A 17,304-nucleotide genomic window follows, 5' to 3' on the forward strand; every position below is an offset into this window, starting at 1 on the left:
TGACTGGACTGACCTTGAAGGAGCTGGGGGTGGTAACGGCCGACAGGGAGCTCTGGCGTGGGCTGGTCCATGAGGTCACGAAGAGTCGGAGACGACTGAACGAATGAACAACAACAACAAGAGTGCATCAGGCACTTTCAGAGAAAGAAGTAGACATAGACTCAAATACCGGGTTTTACAATAGCCATATTGGTTATACAATCAAAAAGAGGAAACATATCCTCAACAGGGTTGTTGTGAGTTTTCAGGGCTGTATGGCCATGCTCCAGAAGCATTCTCTCTCTTCTGGAACATGGCCATACAGCCCGGAAAACTCACAACAACCCAGTGATTCCAGCCATGAAAGTCTTCAACAATATATACTCAACATTCACTCATAATTCCCGTATTGACTACTGCATCGCGCTCTACGTGGGGTTGCCCTTGAAGACTGCCCGGAAGCTTCAGATGGTCCAGCGCTCGGCAGCCAGGTTGCTAATGGGAGCGGCACTCAGGGAGCATACCACTCCTCTGTTGAGCCAGCTCTGGCTGCCAATCCGCTACCGGGCACAATTCAAGGTGCTGGCTTTAGCCTATAAAGCCCTAAACGGTTCTGGCCCTGCTTACCTCTCCGAACGCATCTCCACCTATGAACCGACTAGAACATTAAGATCGTCTGGGGAGGCCCTGCTCTCGATCCCGCCTACGTCACAGGCGCATCTGGCGGGGATGAGAGACAGGGCCTTCTCAGTGGTGGCCCCTCGGCTATGGAATGCCTTACCGGCAGACATCAGACAGGCACCTTCGTTGCTGGCGTTTCGGAGAATGGTTAAGACCTGGCTTTATGAACAAGCGTTTGGTTAAGCAGTGCAACTGAACATAGGAAGACGGTAAATGGAACATAGGAATGGCACAAGGACTATGAGAACGGATCTGATTTCACTGAGGTGTTATGTTTGTTTTTGTTAATTGTTGTTGATTGATGTTGATTGATGTTATTGATTTTGTTGTTGCATTTGTTGCGTTTTTAACTGCACTGACATTGTTGTGATAACTTGTACCTTGTAAACCGCATTGAGTCGCCTGTTTGGGCTGAAAAATGCGGTATAGAAATAAAGCAAATAAATAAATAAATAATCCATTCACTCAGTCATTCAAACTCACCGTCCTTCTTCATTCAGTCCATCTTGGAAGGAGGCGGGTGTTCAGACTCTGCATTCCTCGCAGATCTGACACACTTTTCAAAGAGAAAAGGGTCTCCTTATATAGAACCTTGTTGCTGTTGTCATTCTGGATTTGATGAAGCTCCGTCAGTTCCGGAACTGATGTTTTTATCTTCCTCAACGTAAGGGCCCGTTGTTTCTGACTTCCTTAACTTAAAGTGTCATTGTCTCTGACTATGTAAACATGTGTTCTTAACACCAAAAGTTCCCAGGTCAGTTATGTCAGGTCAGGACTTTTCATGCCAAAGTTAATCAAATCTTCACCTCCTCCATAATGTCATTGGTTCTCATTTTAGGATTAGCAAGACCCTAATCATACAGTTTCATTCACTTCACCCATCACATTAGGCACACTGATCTAATTTGCATCTGACTCTAAATTGGGAGTGACAGCTAATGCCCAGAGGACGGGATCAGGATCTAGAATGACCTCAGAAGATGAGAGAGCTGATTGGCCCAAAGTAACAGAATAGGAGCCGCAGTGGCGCAATGGGTTAAATTCTCATGCTAGCTGAACTGCTAACATTAAGGTTGGCAGTTCGAATCTGCGAGATGGAGTGAGTTCTCATCTGTCAGCTCCAGCTTCTCATGCGGGGACATGAGAGAAACCTCCCACAAAATGGTAACATATTTTGACAGCCTGTCTTTTATTCTCCCTTTAAGGAAAATGAAGAAAAGCACTTCGAGGCGATTCAGAGGAACGAAGAACCGAGACATGAAGACCCAGCCCCAAAACTGCCACCAGGACCTGTGAGAATTGGCCGAGAGGCCAGCTTGCCCCCTTTGCCTCCAACCCACCAGGTAGGAAGAAGAAAGGCAGCCCCAGTGCGTCGGGAAAATTGTATTTTCCAATACATACACTACACAGTACAGATGCATTATAGTGTCAGTGGCATCTGCCTCACAGCAAGGCAAGGAATACAATCATCACATTCACCTTTAAGCTATAAACTACTTTATTTACAGCTATACACAGAAGCACATCGTAAAACTGTTTCTTCTCCGTCTGGTAGCTACATCGCGAACACACTGTTATCAGTACTAGTCCACACCTCCTGCATTCCAGAGTGATGTATTACTCTGTTACTCTATACACTTTAATTTATGACTAGGAATGCCGTTCCCTTCATGGTACAGTTAACTCTTTCCACACAGGAATACTCTCGGCACATAGCATTGCATTTTAAACACACATACATACATACTTTGAAATCTACATTACACATTGCAAACCACTTCAACATATAGTACACGTGTATTACATATAGGTGCATTATATTGTATGGCAGAAAGAGAAGGGAGGACAGGGAATGCTGCAATGTGTTCCCCTTAAAAAAGTGTTCAGTAGCTGCAATTTGTAGAAAATGCAGGTGGAAGACTTGGTGTCAGGTGTGCATTTTGGACACCATATCACACCAGTTCTGCAACAGCTGCATGCATTGTTATCCAATTTGCTTCCAGGCTCAATTGGAGGTGTTGGTGTTGACCAACAAAGTCATAATGGACTTGGAGCCAGGATATCAGAAAAAGAATGGGAAGGGACCTCAGAGGCCATCTAGTCCAACCCCCTTCTGGCCATCCATTCTCTGCTTGGACACTTCCATAGGAGACTCTGCCATACTCCCAGGAAGTCTGTTTTTTTGCTTGCAAAGGCCATCTAGTCCAGCCCTCTTTTGACATTACGGGACACCCCTCACCCAATGGGTGCCAAATTCCTTGGATGCCAAAGGCCTATTATATACAAATAGCCCATCATATACCAAGGATACCTTATGTTCCCAGGGGGCATTATATGCCAAGAGCCCATCATATACTAGGCTAGTATTTCTCAACTTTCCTAATGCAGTTCCTCATGTTGTGGTGACCCCCAACCATAACATTATTTTTGTTGCTATATAATATGCTACGAAGCTCGTTATATACCAATGGGCCCATTATGTACCGAGGCGCATTATATATCAAGAGCCCGTCATCTACGAGGAGCTCAGGATAGACCAATAGCCATAAAGGCCCATTAAGTACCAATTGCCCATTGTGTATCAAGGGCCCACCATATACTATGAGGCTCATTATATACCAATGGACCACTATGTACCAAGGCTCCATCATATACTATGAGGCTCATTATGTACCAATGGCCCATTATATACCAAGGGCCCACCATATACTATGATGCTCATTATATACCAATGGCCCATTATGCATCAGAGGCGCATTATATGCTATGAGACTCATTATATATGAATAGCGAATAGCCCATTGCGTATCAAGGGCCCATCATATACTATGGGGCTCATTATATACTAATATCCCATTATGTACCAATGGCCCATTGTGTATCAAGGGCGCATTATATACCATGAGGCTCATTATATACCAATAGCCCGTTGTGTATCAAGGGCCCACCATATACTATGAGGCTCATTATATACCAGTGACCCATTGTGTATCAAGGATGCATCATATACTATGAGGCTCATTATGTATCAAGAGCCCATCGTATACTATAAGGTTCATTATATACCAATGGCCCATTACGTATCAAAGGTCCATTATATGCTATGAGGCTGTCAAGACCCAGATGCTTGCAAACAATGCCAGACACAAAATAAAGGTTCAAACACAGCTTTATTGAAAGCAAAAGAACCAAAAACGCACTTCACAGCAGTGCAGAAGGTCCAATGAGTAATTTGGCACCAAAAATGAGTCAATAGGACAAACTGAAATATAATCTGGATTATAGTGTAGACTCTTAATCTGGATTAAACTAAAAATGCAGCAATTCGCTTGAAAATCAAAACGGAGCATAAACACAGTCTTTAAAGCTGGAAAAACGTATTTTCATAACAAAAAGTAGTTAGAGTCACTAAGATATTAATACGCAAAGTCCAGAAATCCTGAAAGCGAAGTCAAACCAGTCCGTGGTCAATCCAAAGTAGAGTGAAGCTGGAACGCTGGAAACGCTGGAGAAACAGAGGTTCAGGAACACACAAGGCTGAAGCCCAGGACCCAAGGGTGAGAGTTGGCAGTACAAAGAATACGTCCCATAAGACACTTTGCTTCCTGCAACTAAATGTGCCAACAGAACCCCCTTATATCTCACAAATCATCCTCAGAGCTTGATGAGCTCCCCACCCTCTTGTCATCACTATCACCTGCTCCCAAAGCTGCAGCTGAGTGCCTATCCCTCCACCTCTGCCAATTATCATTGGTGTTTAGATCCTGCCAAGAATCTCCTGGCTGCCAGTCCCCAGTGAACCCCTCAAATTCCTCGCTAGAGGTGGGCTGGTGGCAGATGTCCCTTGTGTTTTGCACATGAGTCCAATCCAACTCATCCCCCTCCATGCTACTCTCAGCCCCAGAACTCTGTTCAAAACCCAAAAAGTCTTCTTCATCGGTTGGTGCACAAAGTATCTCCCGAATACGCTTCCTTTGCAATTCCCCTTCTGACTCTGGCTCACGAGCAGTTCTCTTTACTCCTCTACTCCCTTCCCCACTCTCCATGTCGTAATCTGAGAAGCCAGGAAACATATCGGAATCACTTGGAGCCATGAGGATTTCCCGAATGCGCTGACGCTGCCGCTCTGACTCCCGAGGAGACCTTTCCCCTCTGCTACTAGGAGTAGCAACTCTGTCAGCACGCTGAACTACAACAGAGGCTCTTTATATATATGGATAGTGAATATTCCATTATGTACCAAGGGCCTATCATATACTATGGGGCTCATTATATACTAATATCTCATTATGTACCAAGGGCCCATCATATACTATGAGGCTCCTTATGTACCAATGGCCCATTGTGTATCAAGGGCGCATTATATACCATGAGGCTCATTGTATACCAGTAGCCATTGTGTATCAAGGGTGCATTATATACCAAGGGCCCATCATATACTAAAACTAGAGCTTATGATATACCAAAATCTCATTATGTTCCAAAGTCCCATTAAGTACCAATAACCCATTTTATAACAAGGGCACATTATTTACCAAGAGCCCATCATATACTATGAGGCTCATTACCAATGCTCCAATTATATACCAAGGACACTGTGCTGCATATTGTTTTGACGTGGAAGTTGAGCTTAGCAAAACTAAAACATATAAGTGCATATATAAATGTCCTTTAGGAAACTGTAAGAGAGGAAGACCGCCCTCCCATCCTGCCACCCCGAAACCTAGATGGAGTCCCGCCCCAGCCCCCTTGTGCCCCCCAAGTGCCTACTTATGTGGAGGCCTTGGAGGACTACGGAGGGGACTACGAGGAGGTGGCCGTCTCCTCCAACCGCCTTGAACCGCCAGACTTTGAGGACGACGCTGGAGGAGACTATGAGGAGATGCCGGTCCATGGGGCACATGAAGAAGAGGAGGAAGAAGAAGCCACTTACGACGAGTTGGGCAAAGACGATGGAGGAGAAGACTACGAGGAGATCCCTGACGGACCCATCATCCATGGAGGAGCCTCAGGTGAGAAGGAAACAGGGGGATGAGTCTAGTGTCTAGACCAGTCATGGGCAAACTTGGGCCCTCCAGGTGTTTTGGACTTCAACTCCGGCTGTTAGGAATTGTGGGAGTTGGAAGTCCAAAACACCTGGAGGGCCCAAGTTTGCCCATGACTGGTTTAGATCAAGGATAGTCCTAGATCTTCCATCAAAGATAGAAGGGGTCCAGAAGAAGGTTGTTAGGAGTTGAAGTCCAAAACACCTGGAGGGCCCAAGTTTGCCCATGACTGGTTTAGATCAAGGATAGTCCTAGATCTTCCATCAAAGATAGAAGGTGTCCAGAAGAAGGCTGTTAGGAATTGTGGGAGTTGAAGACCAAAACACCTGGGGGACCCAAGTGTGCCCATGACTGGTTTAGATCAAGGATAGTCCTAGATCTTCCATCAAAGATAGAAGGTGTCCAGAAGAAGGCTGTTAGGAATTGTGGGAGTTGAAGACCAAAACACCTGGGGGACCCAAGTGTGCCCATGACTGATTTAGATGCCCAAGTGTGCCCATGACTGATTTAACGCTGATAGTCCTCTCTGTTAATACTACTCAAATGCACTTTACTGGAAGCAAGGATGGGGCGGACCCTAGGGGTTTAGAGTTTTATAACCACAACAATGTCTGTTATGATTATTATGCATTAACATCTGATACCGCAAGTGAGGAAGTGAGAGGGAACTCCCCTGGGACGGATGGTTCTATGGGTGTGGGGGCTGCTATAGAGGTGGTGACAGGTAGAGGAAGATACGGGAAAGGGAGAACAAACTACTCAATCCGATCCAAAATTTTCAGCAATAATTTGGCAAACCTAAAATGCTCTAAGAATGTAAGACAAAAACAAATCCGGCCCAAAATTTACAATAGAACATTGGCAATCCCAAAGATTACCCATATTACAACTTCACAATCAATTCGGCCTGAAAATAATAGGAATATATTGGCGATTCCAAAAAAAAATCCTCCCGACAAGATACAACTGAGATGTCAGGATGGTGGTCCTTCTGGGCTAAGGGTGGTGCTGTTCAATGCCAGGTCGGTAAATGGGAAGTCCTCCATTATTCGAGATCTAATTCAGGAGGAACAGGCCGACCTGGCATGTATAACGGAGACCTGGCTGGATGAGGGGGGAGGTGTGAACCTCTCCCAGCTTTGCCCGCCAGGTTACTCTGTCCAGCACCAGCCAAGGCCCGGAGGGCGGGGAGGAGGAGTGGCAGTGGTCTATAAGGTTTGTATTCCCCTAATCAGGTGCCCCATCCCACAATCATCTACATTTGAGTGTGCCGGCTTCAGGTTAGGTGACCGGGACAGGATAGGGATTCTGTTAGTGTACCGACCACCCCGCTGCACGACAGTCTCCCTTCCTGAGCTAGCAGGAGTGGTCTCGGACATGGCGTTGAGCTCCCAGCGGCTTATAGTCCTGGGGGATTTCAATGTTCATGCCGAGACTGCTCTGTCAGGTGCAGCTCAGGACTTTATGGCCACCATGACAACCATGGGCCTGTCCCAACTAGTATCTGGTCCCACCCATATCGCTGGGCACACACTGGATTTGGTCTTTTCGCAGGGATGGGGTGATAGTATCGGGGTGGAGGAGCTAACCATCGCTCCTTTGTCATGGACCGATCACCACCTGATTAGGTTTAGACTGACTGCTCCTCCCAACCTCCGCAGGGGTGGTGGACCCATTAGAATGGTCCGCCCCAGGAGACTTATGGATCCTAGTGGTTTCCTGACGGCTCTTGGGGAATTTCCCACCTCCCTGGCTGGCGACCCTGTCGATGCCTTGGTCTCTCACTGGAACACCGAGATGACTAGGGCAATCGACACAATCGCTCCAGAACGCCCCCTCTCGAGTAACCGAGCTAACCCGGCTTCTTGGTTTACTGAGGAGCTGGCAGCAATGAAGCGAAAGAAGAGGTGGCTAGAGCGCGTGTGGCGCAGTAACCCGACTAAATCAACCCAAACACATCTGAATACCTTCTTAAGGTCCTACGGTGTGGCAATAGAGGCAGCACAAAAAACATCTTTCGCTGCTAATATTGCATCTGCGAAGAATCGTCCAGCTGAGCTCTTTCGAGTTGTCAGGGGTCTGTTAAATCCGCCGAAAAGCGAGATCCCTGACAGCTCTGGAGCTCGCTGTGAAGCGTTTGCTCGATTTTTCGTAGATAAAATTGGGCGGATTCGGTCGGGTTTTGACACCACTTTACCTGCAGTCTCTGAGAATGTAACGAGAGCATCTGCTTGTCAAGTTTTGTTGGATTCTTTTCAATTAGTTCAGCTTGAGGATGTGGACAGGATCCTTGGAGAGGTGCGGCCTACCACATGCATCCTAGACCCCTGTCCATCCTGGCTTATAAAAGAAGCCAGAGGGGGTTTGGCGGAGTGGGTGAAGGTGGTGGTTAATGCCTCCTTACAGGAGGGCAAGATTCCAGCGAGTCTAAAACAGGCTATTATCAAACCGCTGTTGAAAAAACCATCACTGGACCCCACTCAATTAGACAACTATCGGCCAGTTTCCAATCTCCCCTATTTGGGCAAAGTCCTGGAACGTGTGGTGGCAGCTCAACTCCAGGGATTTCTGGTAGACACTGATTATCTTGATCCGGCACAGTCTGGCTTTAGACCGGGACATGGAACGGAAACAGCCTTGGTCGCCTTGGTAGATGATCTGCGCAGGGAACTGGACAGGGGGAGTGTGTCCCTGTTAGTTCTCCTGGACCTCTCAGCGGCCTTCGATACCGTCGATCACGGTATCCTTCTGGGACGACTCACAGAAATGGGACTTGGGGGTACTGCTTTGCAGTGGCTCCGGTCATTTCTTGAGGGACGGTCCCAGAAGGTGTTACTGGGTGACACCTGTTCGGCTCCACAACCATTGTCGTGTGGAGTCCCTCAGGGATCTATTCTGTCCCCAATGTTGTTTAACATCTACATGAAGCCGCTGGGGGAGATCATTCGGAGTTTCGGACTGCGGTGTTATCTCTATGCAGATGATGTCCAGATCTGTCACTCCTTTCCGCCTGTCACCAAGGAGGCTGTCCAGACCTTGAATCGGTGTCTGGCTGCTGTGTCGGACTGGATGAGAGCTAACAAATTGAAATTGAATCCAGACAAGACAGAGGTCCTACTGGTCAGTCGGAAGGCCGAACAGGGTATAGGGTTACAGCCTGTGCTGGATGGGGTTACACTCCCCCTGAAGACGCAGGTTCGCAGCTTGGGAGTGATCCTGGACTCACCGCTGAGCCTGGAACCCCAGGTCTCGGCGGTGGCCGGGAGAGCTTTTGCGCAATTAAAACTTGTGCACCAGTTGCGCCCGTACCTTGGGAAGTCTGATCTGGCCACGGTGGTCCACGCTCTTGTTACATCCCGGATAGACTACTGCAACGCGCTCTACGTGGGGTTGCCCTTGAAGACTGTTCGGAAACTCCAACTAGTCCAGCGTGCGGCAGCCAGATTGCTCACCGGAGCGACATACAGGGAGCATACCACCCCCCTGTTGTGCCAGCTCCACTGGCTGCCGGTTCAATTCCGAGCACAATTCAAGGTGCTGGTCTTAACCTACAAAACCCTATACGGTTCTGGTCCAGTGTATCTGTCCGAACGTATCTCCCTCTACGTCCCACCTCGGAGTTTGAGATCATCTGGGGAGGCCCTGCTCTCGACCCCACCACTCTCACAAGTGAGGCTGGTGGGGACGAGAAGCAGAGCCTTCTCAGTGGTGGCCCCCCACCTGTGGAATTCACTCCCGGGAGAAATCAGAACAGCACCAACCCTCCTCTCCTTCAGGAGGAGGGTGAAGACATGGCTGTGGAACCAGGCCTTTGGGCAACCAGGCAATTAGACAATGACAACCAAATAAGATAATCAGATGTGTGAGATCGGCAGGATTGTCGAAATGGAACCAAAACAGATCTTTGAGTTAATTGTACACTGATGGGTAGGAGGAAGTTCCAGGTTTGTATTGTTTTTACTGATTTTATCATTTTACTGATTTTATTGGATAATGTTGAATTGTGGGAATTTGTACTGTTATATTTTTTTGTGATGATTGTTTGTGTAGCAGGCGTCTAAGTGCGCCTTGCAGCTGTAAGCCGCCCTGGGTCCCCTTCGGGGTGAGAAGGGCGGGGTACAAGAACCCCAAATAAATAAATAAATAAATAGATCAAGGATAGTCCTAGATCTTCCATCAAAGATAGAAGGTGTCCAGAAGAAGGCTGTTAGGAATTGTGGGAGTTGGAAGTCCAAAACACCTGGAGGGCCCAAGTTTGCCCATGACTGGTTTAGATCAAGGATAGTCCTAGATCTTCCATCAAAGATAGAAGGTGTCCAGAAGAAGGCTGTTAGGAATTGTGGGAGTTGAAGACCAAAACACCTGGGGGACCCAAGTGTGCCCATGACTGGTTTAGATCAAGGATAGTCCTAGATCTTTCCATCAAAGATAGAAGGTGTCCAGAAGAAGGCTGTTAGGAATTGTGGGAGTTGAAGACCAAAACACCTGGAGGGCCCAAGTTTGCCCATGACTGGTTTAGATCAAGGATAGTCCTAGATCTTCCATCAAAGATGGAAGGTGTCCAGAAGAAGGCTGTTAGGAATTGTGGAAGTTGAAGACCAAACACATGGGGGACCCAAGTGTGCCCATGACTGGTTTAGATCAAGGATAGTCCTAGATCTTCCAGCAAAGATAGAAGGTGCCCAGAAGAAGGCTGTTAGGAATTGTGGGAGTTGAAGACCAAAACACCTGGAGGGCCCAAGTTTGCCCATGACTGGTTTAGATCAATGATAGTCCTAGATCTTCCATCAAAGATAGAAGGTGTCCAGAAGAAGGTTGTTAGGAATTGTGGGAGTTGAAGACCAAAACACCTGGAGGGTCCAAGTTTGCCCATGACTGGTTTAGATCAAGGATAGTCCTAGATCTTCCATCAAAGATAGAAGGTGTCCAGAAGAAGGCTGTTAGGAATTGTGGGAGTTGAAGACCAAAACACCTGGAGGGCCCAAGTTTGCCCATGACTGGTTTAGATCAAGGATAGTCCTAGATCTTCCATCAAAGATGGAAGGTGTCCAGAAGAAGGCTGTTAGGAATTGTGGAAGTTGAAGACCAAACACATGGGGGACCCAAGTGTGCCCATGACTGGTTTAGATCAAGGATAGTCCTAGATCTTCCAGCAAAGATAGAAGGTGTCCAGAAGAAGGCTGTTAGGAATTGTGGGAGTTGAAGACCAAAACACCTGGAGGGCCCAAGTTTGCCCATGACTGGTTTAGATCAAGGATAGTCCTAGATCTTCCAGCAAAGATAGAAGGTGTCCAGAAGAAGGCTGTTAGGAATTGTGGGAGTTGAAGACCAAAACACCTGGAAGGCCCAAGTTTGCCCATGACTGGTTTAGATCAAGGATAGTCCTAGATCTTCCATCAAAGATAGAATGTGTCCAGAAGAAGGCTGTTAGGAATTGTGGGAGTTGAAGACCAAAACACCTGGAGGGCCCAAGTTTGCCCATGACTGGTTTAGATCAAGGATAGTCCTAGATCTTCCATCAAAGATAGAAGGTGTCCAGAAGAAGGCTGTTAGGAATTGTGGGAGTTGAAGACCAAAACACCTGGAGGGCCCAAGTTTGCCCATGACTGGTTTAGATCAAGGATAGTCCTAGATCTTCCATCAAAGATAGAAGGTGTCCAGAAGAAGGTTGTTAGGAGTTGAAGACCAAAACACCTGGAGGGCCCAAGTTTGCCCATGACTGGTTTAGATCAAGGATAGTCCTAGATCTTCCATCAAAGATAGAAGGTGTCCAGAAGAAGGCTGTTAGGAATTGTGGGAGTTGAAGACCAAAACACCTGGAGGGCCCAAGTTTGCCCATGACTGGTTTAGATCAAGGATAGTCCTAGATCTTCCATCAAAGATAGAAGGTGTCCAGAAGAAGGTTGTTAGGAGTTGAAGACCAAAACACCTGGAGGGCCCAAGTTTGCCCATGACTGGTTTAGATCAAGGATAGTCCTAGATCTTCCATCAAAGATAGAAGGTGTCCAGAAGAAGGCTGTTAGGAATTGTGGGAGTTGAAGACCAAAACACCTGGAGGGCCCAAGTTTGCCCATGACTGGTTTAGATCAAGGATAGTCCTAGATCTTCCATCAAAGATAGAATGTGTCCAGAAGAAGGCTGTTAGGAATTGTGGGAGTTGAAGACCAAAACACCTGGAGGGCCCAAGTTTGCCCATGACTGGTTTAGATTAAGGATAGTCCTAGATCTTCCATCAAAGATAGAATGTGTCCAGAAGAAGGCTGTTAGGAATTGTGGGAGTTGAAGACCAAAACACCTGGAGGGCCCAAGTTTGCCCATGACTGGTTTAGATCAAGGATAGTCCTAGATCTTCCATCAAAGATAGAAGGTGTCCAGAAGAAGGCTGTTAGGAATTGTGGGAGTTGAAGACCAAAACACCTGGGGGACCCAAGTGTGCCCATGACTGGTTTAGATCAAGGATAGTCCTAGATCTTCCATCAAAGATAGAAGGTGTCCAGAAGAAGGTGTTAGGAATTGTGGGAGTTGAAGACCAAAACACTTGGGGGACCCAAGTTTGCCCATGACTGGTTTAGATCAAGGATAGTCCTAGATCTTCCATCAAAGATAGAAGGTGTCCAGAAGAAGGCTGTTAGGAATTGTGGGAGTTGAAGACCAAAACATCTGGAGGGCCCAAGTTTGCCCATGACTGGTTTAGATCAAGGATAGTCCTAGATCTTCCATCAAAGATAGAAGGTGTCCAGAAGAAGGCTGTTAGGAATTATGGGAGTTGAAGACCAAAACACCTGGAGGACCCAAGTTTGCCCATGACTGGTTTAGATCAAGGATAGTCCTAGATCTTCCATCAAAGATAGAAGGTGTCCAGAAGAAGGCTGTTAGGAATTATGGGAGTTGAAGACCAAAACACCTGGAGGACCCAAGTTTGCCCATGACTGGTTTAGATCAAGGATAGTCCTAGATCTTCCATCAAAGATAGAAGGTGTCCAGAAGAAGGTTGTTAGGAGTTGAAGTCCAAAACACCTGGAGGGCCCAAGTTTGCCCATGACTGGTTTAGATCAAGGATAGTCCTAGATCTTCCATCAAAGATAGAAGGTGTCCAGAAGAAGGCTGTTAGGAATTGTGGGAGTTGAAGACCAAAACACCTGGAAGGCCCAAGTTTGCCCATGACTGGTTTAGATCAAGGATAGTCCTAGATCTTTCCAGCAAGGATAGAAGGTGTCCAGAAGAAGGCTGTTAGGAATTGTGGGAGTTTAAGACCAAAACACCTGGAAGGCCCAAGTTTGCCCATGACTGGTTTAGATCAAGGATAGTCCTAGATCTTCCATCAAAGATAGAAGGTGTCCAGAAGAAGGCTGTTAGGAATTGTGGGAGTTGAAGACCAAAACACCTGGAGGGCCCAAGTTTGCCCATGACTGGTTTAGATCAAGGATAGTCCTAGATCTTCCATCAAAGATAGAAGGTGTCCAGAAGAAGGCTGTTAGGAATTGTGGGAGTTGAAGACCAAAACACCTGGGGGACCCAAGTTTGCCCATGACTGGTTTAGATCAAGGATAGTCCTAGATCTTTCCAGCAAGGATAGAAGGTGTCCAGAAGAAGGCTGTTAGGAATTGTGGGAGTTGAAGACCAAAACACCTGGAAGGCCCAAGTTTGCCCATGACTGGTTTAGATCAAGGATAGTCCTAGATCTTCCATCAAAGATAGAAGGTGTCCAGAAGAAGGCTGTTAGGAATTGTGGGAGTTGAAGACCAAAACACCTGGAGGGCCCAAGTTTGCCCATGACTGGTTTAGATCAAGGATAGTCCTAGATCTTCCATCAAAGATGGAAGGTGTCCAGAAGAAGTGGGTTGCTCAAAGGATCAAATGTCTGGAGACCATGAATAATCCTTCTGAGGAGCATCTTAAAGAGTAGGGTCTGTTTAGCCTACAGAAGAGAAGGTTGGCAGGAGACATGAGAGGAGCCATGCATGAATATGTGAAAGGGGGTCATAAGGAAGAGGGGCAAGCTTGTTTTCTGCTGCCTTGGAAACATAGAATCATAGAATCAAAGAGTTGGAAGAGACCTCCTGGGCCATCATCCAGTCCAACCCCATTCTGCCAAGAAGCAGGAATATTGCATTCAAATCACCCCTGACAGATGGCCATCCAGCCTCTGCTTAAAAGCTTCCAAAGAAGGAGCCTCCACCACACTCCGGGGCAGAGAGTTCCACTGCTGAACGGCTCTCACAGTCAGGAAATTCTTCCTCATGTTCAGATGGCATCTCCTCTCTTGTAGTTGGAGACTAGGACTCAATGGAGCCATGGGTTCAAGTGGCAGGAAAGGAGATTCCACCTGAACACTAGAAAGAACTTTCTGATCATAGGAGTTGTTCAGGAGTGGGACTCCCTTTCTTGGAGTCTGGTGGAAACTCCTTCTTTGGAGGCTTTTAAACAGAGGTTGGGTGGCAATCTGTCGGGAGTGGTTTGATGGTGCTTTTCCTTCTTGGTAGAAGTGGGTTAGATTGGATGGCCTTTGGGGTCTTTTCCAAGTCTTTGCTCTATGATTGATTCTAAGACTGACCATGACTGGTTTCTTCTTCTGCAGGAACGGAAGGACCGATCTATGAAGTGGGAGACGGAGGCTTGTCTGCGGTGGCCCTTTATGACTACCAAGGAGGTGGGTCACTTATGCGGGTGTGGGATGGGTGTGTTGTTTTGTGGCATGTACAAAGGAAGGCAGATTAATCTTGACAGATTAGAGAGATGAAGGGCCAAAACTAACAAAATGAAGTTCAACAGTGACAAATGCAAGATACTCCACTTAGGCAGGAAAAACAAAATGCAAAGAGACAGAATGGGGGACGATGAGGCCTGGAGTCCTCGTGGACAACAAGTCAAACATGAGCCAGGAATGTGATGTGGCGGCAAAAAAAGCCAATGGGATGTTGGCCTACATCAAGAGGAGCCTGGTGTCTAGATCTAGGGAAGTAATGCTACCCCTCTATTCCGCTTTGGTTGGACCACACCTGGAATATTGTGTCCAATTCTGGGCAAAACAATTCAAGAGAGATATTGACAAGCTGGAATGTGTCCAGAGGAGGGCGACTCAAATGATCAAGGGTCTGGAGAACAAGCCCTATGAGGAGCGGCTTAAGGAGCTGGGCATGTTTAGCCTGAAGAAGAGAAGGCTGAGAGGAGACATGATAGCCATGTATAAATATGTGAGAAGAAGTCACAGGGAGGAGGAGGGAGCCAGCTTCCTTTCTGCTTCCCTGGAGGCTAGGACGCAATGGAACAATGGCTTCAAACTACAAGAGAGGAGATTCCATCTGAACATGAGGAAGAACTTTCTGTCTGTGAGAGCCGTTCAGCAGTGGAACTCTCTGCCCCAGAGGGAGTGTGGTGGAGGCTCCTTCTTTGGAAGCTTTTAAACAGGCTGGATGGCCATCTGTCGGGGGTGATTTGAATGTAATATTCTTGCTTCTTGGCAGAATGGGGTTGGACTGGATGATGGCCCAGGAGGTCTCTTCCAACTCTTTGATTCTAGGATTCTACCTGAGCAAGTTGTCCTGTCCTTTAATTTTAAAGCTCCCCGATTGAGCTGTGATGGCATGATCATCAGCATAGATGAAGCTCTCTGTCCCTTCTGGCAGTGGCTGGTCATTTGTGTAGATGTTGAACATGGATGGAGCAAGCACGCTCCCCTGAGGCAGGCCGTTCTTCTGTTTCCGCCATCTGCTTCTCTGGCCCTGGAACTCAACAAAAAAGCTCCTGTTTTGTAGCAGGTTTCCTATGAGGCGGGTGAGGTGGTCGTCCTTTGTGATATTATACATTTTTCTCAGGAGGAGGCGGTGGTGTACGGTATCATAAGCCGCTGACAGGTCTATGAAGACAGCTCCTGTGATCTGCTGCCTTTCAACGCCATTTTCTATGTGCTGAGTCAGGTTCAGCACTTGCGATGTGCAGCTTCTGCCTTTCCTGAAGCCAGCTTGCTGTGGGATCAGACAGGGGTCTATTTTTTCCACAATTCTATGCAAAATAAGTCTCTCCAGAACTTTGTAGAGATGCCACAACAGGGAGATTGCTCTGTAGCTTTTTGGGTCATTACGGTCTTTGCCTGGCTTCAAGAGCCATGGCAGCTGAAGTGCTGTCAAACTGTGTTAATTCTTCTGTGTAGATGTGCCCGCTATTATGCGAATGCTCAGTGTGGTCATCTATCCCTTCCTCTCTTTCTTTTTGCAGACGGGGATGACGAAATCTCCTTCCTCCCTGGAGAAACCATCACCGATATCGAACAGATCGACGAGGGCTGGTGGCGCGGGCGCTGCAACGGCAAGGACGGCCTCTTTCCAGCCAATTATGTGGAGCTGCGCCAATGAGGGGCCCCAACTGGGGCCCCTCATTGGCCTACCCCTCTGTCAGAGTTTGGTGGTGCACAGCAGATGGATTGCTAGATCAGCAGACACTGTGTTGTAAAATAAGGACTCTGCAGGCTTTGAGTTACAAAAGAAACTAAGTTTACTAAGTACATTCAATAGACACGTCTTACTACAGCGAGCTACAATTCAGGCAGGAACTAGTCAAAACGAAAGTCCCTTCACATCTGCTTATCTCTTCTTGCTGAGACTAGTTACTCCCTTCTGTTCCCAGTTTGGCAGTGCACAGCAGATGGATTGCTAGATCAGCAGACACTGTGTTGTAAAATAAGGACTCTGCAGGCTTTGAGTTACAACTAAGTACATTCAATAGACACGTCTTACTACAGCGAGCTACAATTCAGGCAGGAACTAGTCAAAACGAAAGTCCCTTCACATCTGCTTATCTCTTCTTGCTGAGACTAGTTACTCCCTTCTGTTCCCAGCAAGAGCAAACCTTATCTTACTTCTCAAGTTCACTTAATCACAGCCTCATGGAATAAACATTCTGCACAGAATACACAGTGGAATCCATCTTGGAAATACATAGAAGCACATTTCAAACACATACATAACTAAATGAATCCTGACACCCTCCGCCCTATAGATCTCTATGGGGAGAGCCAAGGAAGACGGTTGCATCTACACTGTGGACCGAATGCGCTTTGGCACTACTTGAACTGCCACGGCTCGATGTTATGGGAAACTGGGAGTTGTAGTTTACCAGATGGTCAGCCAAAGAGTGGCAAGCTATACATCTTAGGATTCCATAGCATTCAGCCATAGCTAAGTCATGCCAAACTACATTCGTTCCACAATGTAGACACACCTCTAAATACATAATGCAGTGTTTCTCCACCGTCCTAATGCCGCGACCCCTTAGTACAGTTCCTCATGTTGTGTTGACCCCCAACCAGAACATTGTTTTTGTTGCTACTTCATAAATGTCATTTTGCTCCTGTTCTGAATCGTCGTGTAAATATCTGACATGCAGGGTGTATTTTCATTCACTGGACCCAATTTGACACAGATACCCCATACGCCCAAATCTGAATACTGGTTGGGTTGGGGGGGATTGATTTTGTCATTTGGGAGTTGTAGTTGCTGGGATTTATAGTTCACCTACAATCAAAGAGCATTCTGAACTCCACCAATGATATAATTGAACCAGACTTGGCACACAGAAATCCCGTGACCAACAGAAAATACTG

General features: G+C 46.9%; 1 protein-coding gene across 1 annotated transcript in view; it reads left to right on the forward strand.

Annotated features, from left to right (window-relative positions):
* LOC132775607 (src substrate cortactin-like) overlaps positions 1-17,056 on the forward strand; it is a 53,609-nt gene extending 36,553 nt beyond the window's left edge. Inside the window, exons 14-17 of the mRNA XM_067469403.1 lie at positions 1,866-2,003; positions 5,336-5,672; positions 14,284-14,355; positions 15,921-17,056. Of these exons, the coding sequence (XP_067325504.1) occupies positions 1,866-2,003; positions 5,336-5,672; positions 14,284-14,355; positions 15,921-16,057 (684 nt within the window). The 3' untranslated portion in view covers positions 16,058-17,056. The remainder of the gene's footprint in view (positions 1-1,865; positions 2,004-5,335; positions 5,673-14,283; positions 14,356-15,920) is intronic.
* The last annotated feature ends 248 nt before the right edge of the window (positions 17,057-17,304 follow it).

This window comes from Anolis sagrei, chromosome 5 (genome assembly GCF_037176765.1).
Source record: "Anolis sagrei isolate rAnoSag1 chromosome 5, rAnoSag1.mat, whole genome shotgun sequence".
Lineage (NCBI taxonomy): Eukaryota > Metazoa > Chordata > Lepidosauria > Squamata > Dactyloidae > Anolis > Anolis sagrei.